This window comes from Babylonia areolata, chromosome 10 (assembly GCF_041734735.1).
Source record: "Babylonia areolata isolate BAREFJ2019XMU chromosome 10, ASM4173473v1, whole genome shotgun sequence".
Lineage (NCBI taxonomy): Eukaryota > Metazoa > Mollusca > Gastropoda > Neogastropoda > Buccinidae > Babylonia > Babylonia areolata.
Window position 1 is genome coordinate 20,897,427 of NC_134885.1, and position 21,494 is coordinate 20,918,920.

At 45.4% G+C, this 21,494-nt stretch overlaps 1 protein-coding gene across 5 annotated transcripts in view; it reads right to left on the reverse strand.

The window, feature by feature from the left end:
* Positions 1–3,153: 3,153 nt before the first annotated feature.
* LOC143286875 (NXPE family member 1-like) overlaps positions 3,154–21,494 on the reverse strand; it is a 42,036-nt gene continuing 23,695 nt past the window's right edge. For all 5 annotated transcript variants that reach the window (XM_076594776.1, XM_076594775.1, XM_076594778.1 and 2 more), the window contains 4 exons: positions 20,502–20,710; positions 10,387–10,439; positions 9,275–9,573; positions 3,154–8,839 (listed from right to left, as the gene is read on the reverse strand). In XM_076594776.1, the coding sequence (XP_076450891.1) occupies positions 8,321–8,839; positions 9,275–9,573; positions 10,387–10,439; positions 20,502–20,710 (1,080 nt within the window). In that variant the 3' untranslated portion in view covers positions 3,154–8,320. The remainder of the gene's footprint in view (positions 8,840–9,274; positions 9,574–10,386; positions 10,440–20,501; positions 20,711–21,494) is intronic.

Sequence of the window (21,494 nt, forward strand, 5' to 3'; positions counted from 1 at the left end):
TGGAATGTACATATCACCCATTTGTGAACTGTTTTGATTTGTTGTTTTTTTTGTTTGTTTGTTTGTTTTTTGGTGTGTGCGTGTATGTTTTTTGTGTGTGGTCCCCAAAAGGCCTCTTCGTTGGGTTGGGACTGGAAGTCTTGTGGTTTGATTTTCATCAGCTTTAGTTGTGCTGCGATGTTGGTGTTCGTCGTTCCAGTGTCATCATTATTGTGTGTAGCTGTGCGTGTTCCAACCGCGCCACTAGCTGTGTCCTCAATAGAATCCTAGTGGAATAAAAATAAAAGAAAAAAAGATGAATTAAATTAACCCAACACGAGTTCTGTTGCTTTTGTTGATATCGTGTGCTGTGAGAGTGGGGTGTGCTTTGTGTGTGTGTGTGTGTGTGTGTGTGTGTGTGTGTGTGTGTGTGTTCTAAGTCTTCTCTCTCTCTCTCTCTCTCTCTCGTTTGAAAACATCATGGCTATTTTTTGCAATCTGGGAAAAACAAAACAAAAAGATATTAAACGAATACTTGGACGAACGAAACTGAGTTGTTGGGTTTTTTTTTTAAGTGACACTTGAAAGAAACTACGGATGTGGCGCGCATTGCTTGGAAACAGACTGGATAACTACTTCATAGGTGAAAAAAGATATGTAAAAAAAAAAAAAGGGAAAAAAAAAAGAAATAAAAGAAATGATAAAAGGTATTTTTGGATGACGACTTCACAGGGGAAAAAATAAAGTAACAAAAAGTTATCGCTAGGAAAGTTCAACACAGGTGGCAATGACTCAAACAGAAGGACTCCCACCCAGTGTGTACATGGATGTCGGCGATGATTCCCTTGCAAGCTTTTGGCTGTTCTATCGACAACCGCCTCCTGCAAGATGATTCCTGCAAGTGGGGTAACCATAACGGCGGAATATATGTCGCAGCAAATGCAATGAAACCATGCCATGGTTGCTTGGTTGGGTGTTTTTACAATGACAATGATAAGAAGAAGAAGAAGCGCACAGCCTTGCATAATGCAACTCATCTTGTGACCGGATCCTACCCAAAGCTGAAAGCTCTGTGGGCCCAAATGGGAAGACTGCACGGAGACACATGGTCATGTTACTTTACGGATATGTCTTTGGGATAGTTGCTCAAATTCCGTAATCAATACTGTCTTTGGGGCCTTGGTCGGTGGCTTCAGAATATATTAGGAATGAAAGCTTGGAGAGCTGTCTTGGTCACGTAGTGCCAAACACTGCAGGGTCCTCCACACGTGCCATATATTGTGCCTACGTCTCCCAAACCAGCTCCCCCCTTTTCCATCATCGTGTCTTTTCGCCTACACACCCGTGTTCCTTTTGCCCGCACACCCACGTTAGTTTCGTCAACTGGTGAGCAGCGTTGCTCCCATATCCTGGCAGAAAACTCGCTGGCATTTACCATCTCTGATTTTCAGTCGTGTAGAAGCTCTCTTCAGCTGCATAAGAAAGAAGAACGAACCAATGCTGCCAAAATGACGATCAGCAGTATTGGCATCTTCAGTCTGAACCATCGCCGTAAAGAAATAAAGTTATCTCAAATGCTAATCGGTCTTTCCACGCCATGGTCTCACTGTGACATCCGTTCTGTGCAGACCCCCCGCCTCCGCCCCCTCACTGCCATGCTTGTGGCGAGTTCCTGTCATGCTCCTGAGTGTTGGGCGAGTCGTGGCGACTGTCGCCGGAGGGACGTGATGGCGGGCGGTTTCCACTCCAGGGGAGACAATTACACAACCAGGCTCTACGACAAAGCGATCCTTGTTGTCACGAGCACCATCGAAGTGACTCCGCAGCCGGGCAGGATCTGCTCTGATGTGTGGCTTCATAATGAAGCAACACATGGAAAAAGGTAACATCAGATTCTTTTAAGAAGAATCAAACCATCGTTGACTGTCAGGGTCAACTCAAACTGAAATATATAACAGTAACTTCTGGTTCAAAAGTGACACGAAAACTGAATACCGAAACAGTTACCAAAGCGTATGCGACGTTATACCATAATAAATGTAATGCTACAATAGCAACCTACCGCTGACTGTTCCCTGTTGACAGCTGCCGAAGGACCCCCATGGAACGGACCTGTTGGGCGTGGCGGTGTGTGGGGGACGCGGGAAGAGCGGCGTGAAATGTATTACAGTCATTGGGAAGAGAGACAGGCCACAGACAGACAGGAGAGAGAAAGGGAGGTTTGGAGAGGGGCGAGACAGATAAACAGGTGGACAGACAGACGGGCGTCTACAGCGAGTATGAACGTGTTTTGACCACTGCTCTTAAAATAGAATGGATAGCGGTTTGGCCATGAAAGCTGAAGCCAACAGGACGCCATATTGTTCCTCGTTTCCGGCCGACAATCCGTTGAGAAGTCGTCTGCTAACTGATGGTAGACTAACCGTGAATCTTTGATGAAATCCCTTGATCGTGTTATGCTTAGCCCACGACATGTTGTACACCGATTGATATCTGCCAGAAAAGAAGCGCTTGAAACCGGTTTGTGTGGTCGTTTTTTTTTTCTTTGTGTGTGTGTGTGCGTGCGCGCGCGCGTGTGTATGTGAGTGTGTGTGTGTGTGTGTGTCAGTGTGTGTGTCAGTGTGTGTGTGTGTGTGTGTGTGTGTGTGTGTGTGTGTGTGTGTCAGTGTGTGTGTGTGTGTGTGTGTGTGTGTGTGTGTGTGTGTGTGTGTGTGTGTGTGTGTGTGTGTCAGTGTGTGTGTGTGTTTGTGTTAGTGTGCGTGTGTGTGTGTGTGTGTGTGTGTGTGTGTGTGTGTGTGTGTGTCAGTGTGTGTGCATGTTTGCATGTGTCAGTGTGTGTGTGTGTGTCTCAGAGTGTGAGTGTGTGTGAGTATGTGTTTGTGTTGTGTGTGTGTGTGTGTGTGTGTGTGTGTGTGTGTGTGTGTGTGTGTGTGTGTGTGTGTGTGTGTGTGTGTGTCAGTGTGTGTGTGTGTGAGTGTGTCAGTGTGTGACAGCGTTTTTGGTTCTTGCGGATATGATGATGATGATGATATTATGTCAAAACTACTCTGTTCTTCGAAAGTGTGGTTCGATTCCAAGAGAGAGGGGAGCAGACAGGGGAATATAGGATCGACTGATGATGCACACACTCACTTGCTCTCCTCACACCAATAGCAGGGCCACATGGAGTGGTTTTTATAGAGTGTTTACTTTCACTTAACAATACAGCACACAGACTAAGCAGTTCGCCCTACTTAGCAAAAGAAACTTGAAGCAACACCCTGCCGTACATAAAACACTTCACCCTACACCTAAAGCAGCATCTACAAGCAAAACCCAGGTCAGGTAAAATCTCAAAATATCCTGACATCACTGATATGAAAGGCCTATACCCTCTCAGCACCTTTCATCAGTATGCACCACTCTCACACATAGATCTATGTGTGGTAAAAACAAGCTTCATTAAGCTTACCTGCCACCAACAGTGACATACAATGCTGTACCCCAAACATACAACTGACTAATACAACCCTATGTTCAACTCATGTTACCCATCATTCAATAAAACTGTGTGTTACCATGACCAAACAAATCTCCTCTTTGGCTTCACAAAGTGTCCCACTGACACAAGTGCATGTATGGAAATCATTACTTCCAACATATCTCTGGTAAACAGCAATGTGCAACCACATAGCACTGACCCTCAGTGCTCTCCTTGTTAATCAACTCATTATCCACATTACAATGTGCTTTCGCACTTTGTCTAAACAAAGTAAACCACTAACACATAGCACAAATCCTACACATGCTATCACAACTACCAACAAATCAAACATGTGTTCCACAACACTTGCTGTTACCCCCATGTGCACACACACATGAAAAACCCTCAACACACACTGACAATGTGTTATCCTCTAGATCTGTTAATTTCACATTTAACCGACGCCACCTGATATACAAAACAAGTAAGTAATACTGTGGACAGCTTCATGACACCATCTAGGAAACAAATCTGCACTTCACAGCAGCACATCACATTCATAACTCAGGGGAGAATTACAAAAATGCACGTGAAACACGTGAAACCATTTTTCAAAAACACACAATCCAATCCCCGAAATAATATGTTGCCCTCTAAAAAAAAAAATGGATCTAGGGAGAATAGTATATAAAAAAAATTCCAATCCCTGATATAAATGTTGCCTTGTAAAAAAACAAAAATAGATCTAGAAAAAAAGGATACCGTTTTCTTTACAAAAATACATTAAAACCCACATTAAGTGTAGCAAAACCAAAATACTACACACCCCTGCTACACACATACCATCTCCATGGCTTCTCATCTCTCAATGCTTGCATTGTTTCCAGTCAGTCAACAACTGACAATACACTGACATGTCACTGCACTATCATTAATGCCAGAAATCAGAACAAAATATCTGTAACCAAACAGAGGAGGGGGGGGGGGGAGACTCAAAAGATACAGGCCAGTTCTTCCCTCACTTAGTGGGTAGCTTTCTCACATTAATCCCTTTTCTTTCCACAAGCCACAAGCTCAATTTAAACTGGCTGTTCACTGACAAAAAACATTGTTCCCAACAAAACTTCTTGTCAACATTGCATAAAACCATTTCAAGTCACGTACTCACAGCCCATCAAGGATTTCCCTGCACTTCACATCACCGATCAGTCAGTCAGCCTGTGTCAGTGTTCATTTCTTCTGGGAGACTACTAAGAACTAATAAGAACTAGCTGTGCTGACTGGTTTTACTCCTTTCCCACAACATACTGTGCATACTGATGCAAGCTACAATACTCACTCCCCCAATTAGTTGAACTGAAATAACCAATCTTTGCTTGTCTTAGTGACGCTATGTGAATGACTGACAAGATTCACTGCTTAATCCTGATTCGTCCAATTCAACCCACTTGTCTTTTCACATTCTGTGACAAGTTCACCCGTTTACGTCGCAAAGAGATTGTGGAGACAGGGCGATAAAACTCTCGACCTGTTAGTCGGCTTGATCTAAGATCACATCAGCGTAACCCATCTGCTTGGCAGATGTGGTGTAGCGTATATGGATTTGTCCGAACGCAGTGACGCCTCCTTGAGCTACTGAAACTGAAATACTGGAGTGGGTGGGGGAAGGAGAGAAAGGGTTTGGGACAGTGTCAGCGTGACCTCAAAGGCTAGGCTTTGGACTGGACGGCGCAGGGAGGGAGATAAGAAGGGGGATGGGGGGGATGAGGGGAGGGGAGGGAAGGGGAAGGGGGGGTGTAGATGACACTACTGGCACACTATAACATTATTATTATCTTTTTTTTATCATTATCATTATTCATTATCATCATCATCATCATCATCATCATCATCGTTATTATCATTATTACTATTATTATTATTATCATGATCAGCAGCAGCAGTACAAGTAACTGGATATTCAAGAGATAAAGGTGAACCTGTGGGCAACAAAGGAAAAGGAGAAAGAGATTCATGTGACGAAAGCAAAACCGTAAAGTGGTAAGTCCATACTTGGGACTGCAACACAGCGAAAATGTCTGGTGCAACACGCAAAAGGCTTCCAGTTGAGAATACGCTTCATCAACCCCCGTTTGGGGAAGGTTCGAACAGCGGAAGGATAGGATTAGGTCCCGCCTTCCTATGCCGAACCCTGGGCACAGCGGATATGAGTTCACTGCCCGGATGGCCATAAAAGGGTAACCTTTATAAGTAACACAACATGACGTTCTTTTTTTTATTTCTGTCATTCGTTTTACTGTCATTTTTTTTTCTTTTTATTTGTGCCCTTTCAGCTTCCATCCAAAAGCACGTATTCAGTTTGATAGTTATTAAGTGTTCACATAATTCTGTGCTCCATCTATCAACCTACATCACATTACTGCCTGCTTTACCCTCCATTTTTCACTGTTTTATCATTATTATTATAATTACTACTACTACTACTATTTTCACCACCTATATCCACCATTATTACCATCATCAGCATTATTATTATTATCACCATCTTTATCTATCATCATCATCATCATTAGTAGTAGCAGTAGCAGTAGTAGTAGTAATAGCAGTATTATCATTATAGGAGCTATAGCTGAAAGCTAGTTATACATGTTCTTGCTCTGTAATACGTTTCTTTCTTGTTAACAATTTTACAAAACGCAAACTATGGATTCTGTACCGCACCAGTCTTTTGAGCTGTTCATTTTCTTTTACGAATCGTGTTAAGAACTGTGTTTAAGTTGAATTGTAACATCCTGGAATTGTGGAGCCATCTGGTCTGAAATAACTATTTCCTTCTTCTTTAAAAAAAAAAAAAAATCATAGTCCACCAGCAAACTGCTAGAATTAGACATACAATACAAACTCTCTCTCTTTCTCTCACGTACATATCGAGAAACACACGACACTCATTTTCCCCCAAACAGTAGAACATTATTTTCCCTCTATACAAAGCACATGTGAAAATTTCACACGATTAAAAAGCCAAAGAATATAAATGAACAGTATAAATGTAAGGACCAATGGCACAAATCATAATCTCAGTAGCATTACACACTGCACACACATACACTTAAAACAGAACCGGCAGCACCAGACAACATAGCCAGACTTAAACCCAACAAGACTGGAGGTTAAATTCGTCATGGAAGAGGAGTTCGACCAGTCCAAGGGAAGTAATTTGCCTTACTCTTTATGATCGCCCTTTATCTAAAAATAAGTTACTCCTGGACGAATGGGACAGTTGTTGCAAAGTAACAAACTGTCAAGCTTTTGTCTTGTCTTGTCTTGGTACAACTGAAAATCATAGAGACACTGGTGTAGCAGCCACAAGCTGTACACAACATATCATCACTACTTTCTTACTGCTAAATCGAATCTCGTAGTTGCGCTTCCCGCCCAAAAACCGCTCTGCACTGAAACAAATATCATATTTTCGTTGATGAATGACACTTTTTTTTTCAACACTTTCTGAAATCCATCCCTGTCAAGTGAAGAAACACCTGCAATCCATGTGGGCGGAAAAATAACGATCGAGACAAGGCCTTCAAGAAACGTGTGTTACCCACAATGGATTCGTGAAAACAAACTAAACAAAACGAACATGGATTTCCTTAATTTTAAATACTTTTAAAAAAAAATAATAAAAATAATAAGGGTAGGCCAAACAGTTTTTTATTCAAGCTTCCAGTAAAACTATTCTGGGTTATTGTCTCTCAAGAGTATGACAACTTTAAAACATGACGTAAAGGAATGACATGCCCCGGTGACTGGAGTTTGATGCTACGATCTCCCAAATGAACGATGGAATCCAATTAGACAAAGTTTAGACTGACCCCATTTCTACACATTCTGACAATTCATTCTGTAATATTTGTTGCACAAAATAACCACACATGCACTGTTTTCATCACAGTTCCATTATTCAAATTTATGTTACTACTTTTCTTATTGAATACTTTCACCGATAATACTGTCAAAGGGGGAGATTGAGAGATAGAAAAAACTTGGACATTTTTGGATTTGCTGATGAAGCACGATAGTGAAAACAGAAAGTAAATATATGGAAAGATAATTTACACAGAGTGTTTAGAAACATTTATTCAACATTCAGCAAATGTTCTTGTTGTTGTTTAAATTTAAAGCTGACCTGGGAAAAGAGAAGCATTCACCCTCCAGATAGGTATACACATGAAATCTCTTTATTTTAGTTAAGATGTGCTAATCATGAATTACCAATTGAAGTTGTTGTCTATCATAACATACTTCGAGAAACGAGTACTTGCCTTAACTGTGATATGTAACTGGAAGCGAATTTCATTTTGTAGTGGATGTCCAAATTTTGATAACCTTGGGAAAGTTTATTCCTCAAAATTTCACAAACCCACAGCCTGTTTAAAATTTTGCGATTTATTCAAAGCAGAGGGGGTTGGAGGGGTGAATGTGTTTTAAACTGGAAATTATTGTAATACGTCGTTTTCTGTTCTATATTTCAGCACCGATTTCACGCATTAGAATGACTGTTCAGAACTAATTTTTTGTCAAATCAACATACGAGTGTGCTCAGCTGACTTTTAATATTCTCTTTAATTCGAATGCCTACATTGCTAATGTCTATCCTCCGTGCTTTCAAAGGATCACTGTCTTGATTACTGTGTACTCGGTGTGTCTCTCCCTCTCCCATCCTTACACCCACCTGCTATTTACCGCCCACCAGGCAAAGGTCATGGACAGGAAACAGTTTGCACACAATGGACAGACCTGAAAGAGTCTGGTGTACAGTTCTGTGCGGCGCCCCAGTGACCCTTTACAGAGTTCAGGGAGAAGAAGAAGGAGGAGGAGTTAGAAGGAGGAGTTAGGAGGAGGAGGAGGAAAGTTGTCACAAATATGCCCCAGAAACACGTTCACCATGGCCCGGATGACGTGTGGAGGGGGGTGTGAGGGCACGTTCTGAGTGGCGATGGTCATGTCCCAGAAATCCAGAAACCACACCCGGTCCCTAAGCTCGCGGAACTCGTCGTGCCAAATCTGGATGTAGGCAGGGGCGAACATGGGTCCACCAATAGCCTGAGGACGTTTCAAGTGGGGCCCCCGAATGATAAACTTCGTTTCAGGAAACTCCTGGAGAAACTGCTGGATTTGTCGTCTGGCGGCCCGGACCCTGCCCTGATAGAACCCCAGGCTGTAGACGGTGAAGTGGAGGTAGTAGTGCACTACCACGATCAGTCGTCGCCGGTTGTGACGTGGGTCATGACGTAACCGTGCCAAAAGCGTTGGAAGAGGGACGTTGTCAGAGACGGGGTTGGTGTATGAGGGACGGGCATGAAAGGCCCACCTCAACGTGGTGTTACTTGACCGTACCTGGTGGATGAAAAAAAAAAATGCAGTGATATCATTTCATCTTAAATAGGGTCATGCTAGGTTCAGCCTCATATTAAACAAAAAATACAAAAGAAAAAACAAGTTTCTGATGCGTGTGCTAAACAAGTATATCTGGCACTAATCCCATTGATGATTTAATCGATATTAACCGGTTTAGCAATGCGACTTATTATGACATACTCCAAGAACTGAGGGAGTTCGAGGTTCGTGTTTTTGATGCAATATCATCTGGCGTTCATTAGAGTTTTTGCAGTTGCCCAGGAGACAAAATACTATGAAACAGAATGCAAAAAAAACCCTGATGCAATTATCAAAGGGTCTCATTCAAAACACCAGCAAAGGGAAAGACACTGCATATACAGACAGGTCAGTTACCATCCCATGACCAACCACAGCACTGATTTCACAGCTCACCTCACACAGCTTATGCAGGTGTATGTTCGACCCGATTTCCAGCTTGCTGCAGCTTAGATGTTGCAGAACTCCGTACCACCAGTAGCGCATGTTGGAGTCGCCCACAAAGAACATGCTGGTGTTCCGCAGGCACTGTTGCACGTGCCCATGCTCAATCTGGCGAGGCAGTGAGCACGTGAAGGGGTGCCACACGTGATCTGCGCTCATCCAGCCGCGTGGAGCTGTGCTGTTCCATGTGGATTCCGGAGACCTCTTCCAGCAAGGGATCAAGTCCTGGTGGCCTTTTGCAGTTTTGTTAGCTTTGTTCAACAGAGAAAGAAGAGACTGTCTGTCACATGAAAAACGTAAATGATCAAGCCTTGTGGAAAAATAAAAGATAAATAAAAATCCAGATCATGCGATTAGTAAATATGATCTTAGTGAAAATCATAACAACAACAAACAAAAAACCTGTATGACTGGTTCATGTAATCATCAAACACTCATCATACTCGATTTCAGCAGTTGGCGTCCCCATACAAAGGCTACATGGAAACGATTATGAACAGCGACAGAGTGAGACGTTAGTTACCATGAACTTTCTCCATTCAGTTTGTCTTCGGCGTTCATGCTGTGTACGGGGAGGAGGTTGTGAAGCGTTGTGAAACCGTGAGACATGCACTGATTCCCTCTTCCACACCTCCTCTTTCTCGGTACCTGTGCATTTGTACCCGTGCTGTGGTATGGTGCATGTAACGTGATGCGATGTAATGTGATGTGTGTGTGTGTGTGTGTGTGTGTGTGTGTGTGTGTGTGTGTGTCTGTGTGCACGCGCGAGCATTTTAAAGAGGTAGGGGCATATCTTAACACTGCCATGGGGTCAGCACGTGTTTTTGTTAAGTTCAATATGTACGATGTCTGTTCTGATTTTAGCATATTACAAACCGGATTTCGTTTTCGCGTCTAAAACCATTAGTTTATGATGTTAATAGACTATGAACAATTTAGTAACAACGGCGAGAGTTAGTCTATAAATACAATGAATACACAGTAAATAAATGGTTTGAAAATGGCTATGCACCCAAATAACTGTATTGATTATCTACTGAAACACAACAGACTTACGCACATACCTGGTAGAATTTTAATGGTAACATTGTTGTGGATCTGACGCTGGGACGGACTCCTGTGGATAAAAAAGCAGATAATGCAGATACCCGTGTTCAGGTGAATGTGGACAAATTTCTTCTGAACGATTACAGTCTAGAGACCATGAAACATGAATATCACACACACACACACACACACACACACACACACACACACACACACACACGAGTGCGCACGGGTGAAATGTGCCATTCTGTTCATATGTCTATAAAATGGATTCAGTAAATCTGAGACTGAAGACAGGAAAGGTTTCCCAAAGAGACTGTGGTCTACGGGACGTAACTCCTGACTAGATTCAGCTGAAATTCTTTTTAGAACAGTTGTCTCCCTTTGCTCTGGCAGTTTGTATGAACTGTAAAGGGATGATCCCGTTGTACATTTGCTTAAGTGAATGGAAGGTAAGAATTAAAGATGATTAAAAGAAATAGATGGACGGGATGGTCATTTATTTTTCCCAAACATGATCTGCCTTTCATGTCATTCAAAGTTTCTTTCTGACTTGGCACCACGATATCTACATCTGCTTAATGATAATTATTATAGGTCAAGTCAGGGGCATAGCCCACACTACTGGTACCATGTAACCCAGTACTACCTGCCGCATGTAAAGTCTCCCAACGACGGATCAGACGGAAAAGGAAACCATTCCCAACAGCTGTGAAAGCGGAAGAGGATGACCAAAGGGCAGGGGGAGCTCTTATCCATGGCTGGAAGTCCTCCTAGGAGACGGAGCTCCGAAGAAAAAACCTGCACCTGCTGAGGCCGTTCTACACGTGGCAGTATCTGCACCTGTGGGACTCTGAGCATCGGTAGGCGAGAGAGTAGAAAAGGGACTGCACAACTCTTCTTCACTAAAAAAAAAAAAAAAAAAAAAAAAAAGTCACCTGTGCTGGTCAGGCAACCAGGCTAATGTCAGAACGACAAGCTAGCCCTTCAACACCCAGCTTTCCCAAGCCCTGCGGCGATGGAGAAGTGGTAACAGGGACAGGCAGAGGAGGATGCTGGCAGTTCCTAGTCACGACTCTGCACGCAGGCGGCTGTGGGGTGCTCAACCACACCATTTCAGCAGTAGACAGAAAGGACAGGCTGATCATCCTTGGGGATTTCAATGCCCGCGTCGGTGTGGACTTCTCCTCGTGGCCAAAAGTCCTAGGACAGCACGGCACTGGCAAGTGCAACTCCAACAGACTGCTTTTGCTCTCGCTCTGCGCGCAGCATAGACTGACCATCACCAACACCCTCTTCCAACAAGCGGACAAGTACAAGAACACATGGATGCATCCCCACTCCAAGCAGTGGCACATGCTGGACTATGTGATTGTGCGGCAGAGGGACAGAGGTGATGTTTCCATTACACGCTGCAGGAGGAGCAGTCTGTTGGTCGGACCATCGCCTGGTATGCAGCAAGATGAACATCAGACTTGCACGCAAGCTCCAATCAACCAGGCAGAAACGCCCTAGGAAGCTGAACATCCGCCGCCTCCCAATCACCAAGGACGTGCTGCGGCAGCAAATCCAAGCAGCTCTCCAAGAAATTCCTGCATCAACTGATGTAGAAGAGGATTGGAGCACCTTTAGAGATGCTGTGTACACAGCAGCAGCTTACATACTCGGCTTTGTACAGAGGAGCCACAAAGACTGGTTTGACGAGAACAACTCTGGAAACTCCAAGCTCTTGAACACACTGAATACACGGCATCAGGATCACATTTCCAATAAAGACTGCCAGAGGAAGACGGACCAGTTCTTGCAAACCAAGCAACTCGTACAGAAGAGGCTGCGTGAGATGAAGAACACCTGGTGGGAGAGAAAGTCCGAAGAGCTTCAGTCCGCTGCTGATGCTCACGACATGAAGACCTTCCATGATGGTCTCCGAGCTGTGTATGGGCCGAGAGTCACAGGATAAACCCCTGTCCGAGCCTTGGACCAGACCACCCTCCTGACAGACAAGAACGACATCCTTGCCCGCTGGACAGAGCACTTCAACACCCTCCTCAACAGGGACTCGTCCGTATCTGACGAGGTAATTGCAGCCCTCCCACAGCTACTAGTCAATGACTCGCCTGCTGCCCCTCCCACCAAGGCCGAGACCCTGAAGGCTCTGAAGCTGACAACATCAGGAAAAGCACCAGGAGCGGATGGAATCCAGGCTGACATCTACAAGTATGGAGACGAGGTGCTGACAGGCAAGCTGACAGCCCTGTTCCAGTCTATCTGGGAGAGAGGGGAGGTCCCCCAGGAGATTTCAAGGATGCTTCAATTGTCCACATCTACAAACGGAAGGGAGACAAAACATCCTGCAATAACCACCGTGGAATCTCTCTCCTCTGCATCGCCGGAAAGATCTTCGCTCGCATCATACTGAACAGACTGGTTGACCATGTCTCCAACACAGTCATCCTTGAAGCACAGCGTGGCTTCCACTCAGGTAGGGAACTTGTGACATGGTGTCTGCTGTACGCCAGATGCAAGAGAAGTGCCGTGAGCAGAACAAGGAGCTCCACGTGGTCTTTGTAGACCTGACTAAGGCCTTCGACATGGTGAACCGCCATGGTCTGTGGAAGATCCTCCTAAAGTTCGGCTGCCCGGACAGCCTAATCCAGCTGATTGAGTCATTCCACAATGACATGCAGGCGAGAGTACAGGAAAATACTGACATGTCGGATCCGTTCCATGTGGTAAATGGAGTGAAGCAGGGCTGCGTCCTGGCACCCACACTGTTCTCCATTCTCTTCTCTGCCATGCTGACTGACACCTTCCAAGACTGTGACCGGGGCATCTCCATTCAGTTTCGCACAGATGGCAAACTTTTCAACTTGAGCCGACTCCACGCCAGGTCCAGGGTGTTTGAGGCACTGTTGAGAGAGTTCCTCTTCGCTGATGACTGCACGCTTGCTGCACACACCCATGAGGACCATCAGCATCAGCAAGACCGAGTCCATGTACCAACCAGCTAGCTCACAGAATGCCAGTGCCTCCCCCCCACCCCCCACCTGCAATCAAGATCGATGACACAGAGATCAAGTCAGTCAACAAGTTTTGCTACCTGGGCAGCACCCTATGCAGCAACAGAGCCCTTGATGCAGATATGACACTGCGCATCGCCAAGGCCAGCTCCGCTTTTGGCAGACTCAACAACAGGCTGTGGAACAACAAAGGCATCAGGATCAGCACCAAGATGAAAATCTACAGAGCTGTTGTGCTGACCACCTTGTTGTACTGCTGTGAAACATGGACGATGTATCGCCGCCACATTCAACAACTTGAGCAGTTTCACCAGAGATGCCTACGAAAGATCCTCGGCATAAAGTGGCAAGACAGCGTCACCAACCTCCAGGTCCTAGAGAGGAGCGGCCTGCCCAGCATCGAAAGCCTGCTGATCCAGTGCCAGCTACGCTGGACAGGACACGTTGTCTGCATGACAGACAGCAGGATCCCAAAGATGCTATTGTATGGCCAGCTGAAGGAAGGCCACTGTGAAATTGGAAGACCCTGCAAGCGCTTCAAAGACACCTTGAAGACAAACCTCAAAGCCTGTGACATAGACATCGCTTCTTGGGAAACTGATGCCCCTGACCGCTCTCGCTGGAGGATGCTGTGCTCTAGTGGCATAAAGACCTTTGAAAACAAGAGAACGCTGGCCATTAAGTCAAAGCGTGAGTGAAGGAAGCAGTGCTCAACTTCTGGAGACGTTTTCCCTTGCAACACCTGTGGGAAGTGCTGCACATCCAGAATCGGCCTCTTCTCCCATATGAGGACACACACCGAGAGATAAGCCTGCCTGCCTACTCATCCGTCGGTCCGATGGGAGACTCCATTATTAATTAATAATAATAATAATAATAATGTACACTTATACAGCACCCTTTCTCCCTAAGAGCACGAGCCGATACGGCTCTAACAAGTACATTTTACACACACCCGCACTGATGTGTTCAAAATTAGTTTTGCATTTTCAGCTGCACCCCTGTGGACCTCACTCCCTTAACACATAAAACAGGCAGTTCTCTACCTATTTTCAACAGATCCCCATAAATATCTTCAATCCGTACAACCACAAATCACTCAGATATAGAAACGACCGTTGGCAGTGACAATGAGGGCATTTACAATCATGTCTCGCTTATTATACAAGTTCTTACTGTTTCTCATTGTTCTTGTTCTTATTCTTGTTCCCCCCCCCCACCCACCCCCACTTCCTTTTCTTTACATTTTATTTTGTTTTGTTTGCTTGTTAGTATTTCTTTCATTTTCTTCTAATTCGTGTGCATGCATAAACATACTCACTTCATTCTATCATGATAGTAACGATAGTTGTACAGGTGATATTGGTGATGGTGGTAGTCATTGTGATATAAGTTCCAACTGTCGTAGGTGGATTTCATAGTAGCAACAATACGGCTTTTGTGATCCGGTTGTTTGCTTCCTACAGTAGATACTGATGACACATTTCACTTCCTCTCTCTCTCTCTCTCTCTCTCTCTCTCTCTCCCGTCCCCATTGTCTCACTCTCTCACTCTCCTATTCATCTGTCAATGTGTGTGTGTGTGTGTGTGTGTGTGTGTGTGTGTGTGTGTGTGTGTGTGTGTGTGTGTGTGTGTGTGTGTGTTCTTCATCATATCTGTCCTTCTGCACGACGATTTTCTTCTCTCTCTCCACTTTCCTTCAAATATATGTGTGCTATTGAAACTGATGTAGATTAGCAAAGACAGAGTGGAAAAATAGGCCATGCCTGAACTGATCTTATTCCTTGAATTAAAAAAACAAAAAAAACAAAAACAAAACAAACAAAACCCCAACGCTTTGAGCTCTGAGTTCTGTTGTGTACAGCCAGAGAAAAAGCATGCACAGTTCAGTTCAGCTGCTCGATGATATGTAAATAAATAGATCAATCAATACATGAATAGTAAACACAATGTAGACAAGTGCTCAGCTGACTACTAGCCGTAGTTCAACTCACAGCACATGCGAGGACAACAGTTTCACTGCAGTGACGGTGTCCAACCATTGACATGAGGAGGTAACTCCTGTGGCGTAAGGCTATCAAAGTTCAAATTTGAACTGAAGCTGTAAGCGCCCGCCGGTGACTTTCAGAGGTGGCGCTCTCAAGCACACGTCGAGCGTGTCACACACAGTCAGCTGCCGAACATACTACTGCACTGCCTTATCTCTTTTTCTCTTCTTCTTATCTTCATAATTACTATTGTAGAAATGGTGTGGTGGTGTGTCCATCGAGATCGATGATGACCATCGTTGTCATCCAGCTGGGGGATGGGGGGAGGGTGGTGGTGGGGTGGGGGGGAGGATGCTCATGAAGCTATCTGTGAATGCGCAGATGGCTGAATAGTCCAATCTGCGCACGAAATGTTCGCTGACAGCTGGGGCAGACAAAGACAGGCATATCATTGTCAGGGACCTTGTTTGCCCGTGACTTTCTGGCCTGCCTCTTCTGAACAGCTGCTGCAGTCCTGTTGGCCTCGCACAACTTGGCGCCTTTGTGCACAGCAGCGCGCCATTTGTCACGGTCCACTGCAGATTCCTCCCAGGAGTCAGGGTTGATATCAAACGCTTTAAGAGAGACTTTCAGAGTATCTCTGAAGCGCTTCTTCTGACCTCCGTGTGATCTCTTCCCTTGTTGCAGCTCGCCATAGAAGAGCCTTTTGGGCAGCCGATGGTCTGGCATGCGCGCCACGTGTCCAGCCCAGCGAAGCTGGGACTGCATCAGGATGGTGAAGATGCTGGGAAGGGTGGCTTTTGCGAGCACCTCTGTGTCTGGGGTCCTGTCTTGCTGATCCTGTCTTGCTGGGGTCCACTTGATGTTCAGTAGCTTCCTGAGGCATGTTATGTGGAAGTGGTTCAGCTTCTTGGCATGTCGTTGGTACACTATCCAAGTTTCGCAGGCGTACAGTAGTGTGGGGAGAACTACTGCTCTGTTGACCTTTAGCTTGGTCTCAAGACTAATGCCTCTTCTGTTCCAGACATTTGCACTGAGTCTGCCCAAAGTTGCACTTGCTCTTGCAATCCTGACGTTCACTTCATCGTCGATGATCGCATTTCGTGACAGTGTGCTGCCAAGGTATGTGAACCGCTCCACCGCACTGAGTCTCTGACCGTTGACTGTGATGTTGGGCTCAACGTAGGGTTTCCCTGGGGCTGGCTGATGGAGAACTTCAATTTTCCTCGTGCTGATGGTAAGGCCGAAGTTCCTGCTGGCAGTGGCAAACTTGCCGACGCTGAGTTGCATGTCAGCTTCAGATCCAGCGTTGAGGGCACAATCATCAGCAAACAAAAAGTCTCTGATGATGTCTGTCATGACCTTCGTTTTTGCTTGAAGCCTTCTGAGGTTAAACAACTTGCCATCTGTTCGGTACTTTAGGCCGATTCCAACATCGCGATCTCTGAAGGCATCAGTAAGCATTGCAGAGAACATGAGGCTGAACAGCGTTGGAGCCAGGACACAGCCTTGCTTGACACCATTTGTGACAGCAAAAGGAGCAGATGTTTTGCCATTGTCCTGGACTCGAGCTTGCATGCCTTCATGGAATTGGCTGACCAAGGAAATAAATTTCCGAGGGCATCCGTACTTGGCCATGATCTTCCACAGTCCCTCTCTACTCACGGTGTCGAAGGCCTTAGTGAGGTCGACATAGGTGGAGAACAGATCAGCATTTTGCTCCTGACATTTCTCTTGCAGCTGCCTTGCAGCAAACACCATGTCGGTGGTTCCGCGCTCTTTCCGGAATCCACATTGGCTCTCAGGCAAATGACCTTGGTCAAGGTGTGCTGTGAGGCGGTTTAGTAGGATCCTGGCAAGTATCTTGCCTGTGATGGAGAGCAAGGAAATGCCCCGATGGTTATCACAGGCTTGCCGGTTCCCCTTTCGCTTGTACAAGTGAATGATAGATGCATCTTTGAAATCCTGGGGGATCGTCTCTTCTTTCCACATGAGTGAGTACAGCTGATGGAGCTTCTCAGTCAGCACAGTGCCTCCATCCTTGTAGACCTCTGCTGGTATGGAGTCTGAGCCTGATGCTTTGCCACTGGATAGCAGACGGATTGCTTTCTGGGTCTCAAGAAGTGTTGGCGGATCGTCCAGTGCTTCGTTGATGGGGACTTGTGGGAGACGGTCTATGGCTTCATCATTTATGGAGGAAGGGCGATTTAAGACACTGTTGAAGTGCTCAGCCCAGCGTTCGAGAATTTTCTCCTTCTCGGTGATCAAGGTATTCCCATCTGCACTGAGGAGGGGGGATGATCCTGAGGATGTGGGGCCGTAGACTTCTTTTAAGGCATCATAGAACCTCTTCATATCGTGCCTGTCAGCATATCCCTGGATCTCATCAGCTTTGTCACTCAGCCACTTATCCTGCATCTGGCGTAACTTCTGCTGAACAGTCCTGCGGATGGCATCGTACACATCCTTTTTTGATGTGGACTTTGGGTTGCTCAGGTAGGCTTGATGCAGACGGCGTTTCTCATCCAGAAGCTGCTTGATTTCATCACAGTTTTCATCAAACCAGTCTTTGTGCTTTCTGGTCATGGGTCCCAGGGTCTCTGAAGCTGTACTATAGATCAGCTCACGCAGGGTCCTCCAGTCAGACTCCACATTCTGGTTGTCCAGAGAGGCAGATTCCAGACGATCTTCCAGCAGCTCCACAAAGGACTGTTTGATGGTGATGTTATTCAGCTTAGCGATGTTGAGCCGTTTTGGAGCCTTCTGGCCTTGGGGGCGTCTCTTGGGCTGGATTCGAATATTCAGCTTCGAGACTACAAGGCGTTGGTCTGTCCAACACTCGGCGCCGCACATGGTCTTTGTTACACGTACATCTTGCCTATCGCTTTTCCTGATGATGACGTAATCGATGAGATGCCAATGCTTTGAGCGAGGGTGCATCCATGACGTCCTGTTACGGGTAGGGAGGCAGAAAACTGTGTTGGTTATCAGCAGTTCGTGCTCTGCACAAGTCTGAAGCAAAAGCAATCCATTTGGGTTGCAGTGGCCCACACCGTGCTTTCCAATCACTCCATCCCAGGAGATGTAGTCAGAGCCAACTCTAGCATTGAAGTCCCCAAGAATGATGAGCTTGTCTGCTTTAGGGATAGCAGCAATGACAGAGTGAAGGTCCTCGTAGAACTTCGCCTTCACTTCATCCGGGTTGGTCATGGTTGGGGCGTAGGCACTGACAATGGTGAGGTGCTTCTGGCCAGATGCCAGTGGGAGTTTCATGGTCATAAGCCTATCGTTGACTCCCTTTGGGATTCCAGCTAGCTTGCTGATAAGTGCTGTTTTTACTGCAAAACCAACGCCAGCCTCACGTCGCTCTTCGCTTCCTCGTCCACTCCAGAAGAAGGTGTAACCAGATCCCCGTTCACAGAGCTCGCCTTCGCCTGCAAGCCGAGTCTCACTCAAGGCTGCGATGTCAATGTTGTATCTGGCGAGTTCGGATGCAACTAGTGCCGTTCTCCTTTGGGGTCTGTCCGCGTTATCTCTGTCCAGGAGAGTCCTTATGTTCCAAGCACCAATGGTGAGAGGAACGATCCTTGTTTTTTTCTTTTCTTTCTTTTTGTTTCGACCGCTGATGTAGGGTCCCCGCCAGCCGCGGTATGCTGGCCAGGGTGATATGGAGCAGGCAATTTTTAGGGCACCTTTTCTAGCCCCTTCCTCATGCCAGGGAGGTGAGCAGTGCATTCCTAAAGAGGGCTGCTCAGACGCTCAGACGGCTGCCGAGCTCCATCGCTGCTCCTGTCGACGAAGAACGACCCTATGGCCTGAGCCGCCTGCGTGCAGGTCTGCGGCTGCGACTGCCAGTGTACCCACACCTGTCGTTTCGTCGCTCGCCTGTCGCCACAGGACTTGGGGGTGATGAAGTGATGAAGGATGAAAGGTCATTTTGGATGACTGATGACTTGCGCGATGAGTTTGTTTAAAGTGAAGAGGAGTTGCGCAACGTCGACCTCACTCTCTCGTCCGGGTCCACCAATTTCCAGTGGCAAGACTAAGTCGAGACGACTGGAGGATGAGCACGGATGCAGTGGATGACCAAGATATCCTTTTGGTGTCTCATCTTGCTCTCTGCACTCCACAGCGCATTGCTGTAACCGCCTTCCTCTCCGTTGAACCGATAGGTTTCTTCCGCAGATTCTGCCGGATCCAGACTTCGCATGCATGGGTAGACACACCCCGGGGGCCAACTGCGTGTGGCATGCACACAGCACAGTGGAGCTAGATGGCCGTCGGTGGCTCTCCTGAGCCAACGCCCTTTTATGGATCTCCATAAGGGTGTCTAGCCACCCGCCTCACCAGTCCCGGAAGGGAGCGGTGGGAGTGCCGGTTTAGTCGCCGGCAACCCGACCCTGAACAGGTTGTACTGGATTACAGGTTACCAGTAGCAGATCTAATGACCTGACCTGACCTGACCTTTATTGTAGAAATAAAACAATAGAAAAACCCCTTTTATGACTGGCCTCTACATGTTTCTGGCCTGCACGTGGATCTTTTCTATACTTTCATCTGCATACTCTTTAATTCATTAAATCAGTCATTCTTTTGTACCATTCCCTTTATGATAATACCACTCAGGTTCACAACACGGCTACAAAAGTGGCATCACCAACAGGATACATCCATTCCAAGATTGATCCAAAAATTAAATTTTCCTTTTAATGTTTTATCCTTTAATCCATTTTATCCAAAATCAAATTCATAATTAAACATCCCTACCACTCTCGCTTCATTACAATAATAACATTTTTGTTTTAAGCATATACAGCAAATCACTCTTTGTTCCCACTGGTGACGTGAAAAGTGTTCATACTAAGCACGGACGTGCTTCCACAACTTTTTTGTACTAACTTAAAAGTAAAGAATTAACATAATGCGTGACAATTTCACACACACACACACACACACACACACACACACACACACACACACACACACACACACACATTTTAGGATTTTCACACACACACATGTGTACACACATGCACACACACACTCTCTCTCTCTCTCTCCTTTCCCTCTCTGTCACACACACACACACACACACACAAGCCTACTAAAAAAAAATCTTCTCACCTGTTGACCTTTTTAAGCAGTTGTAGACCAGGAGACGAAATGGGAAAACGTTTCAGACTCCCCATCTTGAAAAGATACTTCCTGTGGCCACACTTCAGTCGCTTGTCTGTGGGACGACCGCAGTAATAGGGGAGACCACCGTTAAACTGGGTCAGGTTGCACACATCACGATAGCCCGGGATCGGGAACGATGGGAGACAACCTGTGAGCTGTTGAAAAAAGATGAACAAAGAGAGACAGATCAATAAATGAAAAAATAAATGAATACATGAATAGATAAATGAATAAATGAATCAATCAATCAATAAATAAATCAATTAATCAATCAATAAATCAATCAATCAATAAATACATGAATAAATAAATAAGTAAATGAATAAATAAAGAGACAGATAGCTGAATAAATAAACAGATAACCTATGGTGGATGCAAGCCAAAGGGAATGATGACTTTTGACCTTTTTAACCAAGAGGTATGTTAAAGGAACATTAAGTGGATGGTGCCTTTGACTTTTTTTTAGCTTAGAGGTGTATTAAAGGAACATTAAGTCGGTAGTGACTTTTGACCTTTTTTAACCAAGAGGTATGTTAAAAGAACATTTAGTGGCTGGTGACTTTTTACCTTTTTAACCTGGAGATATATCAAAGGAACATTAAGCCAATCCTTTGACCTTTTTTAAGCAAGAGGTATGTTAAAAGAACATTAAGTGGGTGATGTCTTTTGACCTTTTACTCAAGCCAGAGATATGTTTAATGGAACATTAAGTGGGTGGTGCCTTTGACCAATTTAAATAAACTGGAGGTCTGTTATGGCATTTGACAATTCCAACCAAGAGGTATGTTGAAGGAATGTTAAGCGTGTGGTGGCTTTTGACCTTTTTAAGCCAGAGATATGTTTAAAGGAACATTAAGTGGGTGATGGCTTTTGACCTTTTACTCAAGCCAGAGATATGTTTAATGGAACATTAAGTGGGTGATGGCTTTTGACCTTTTT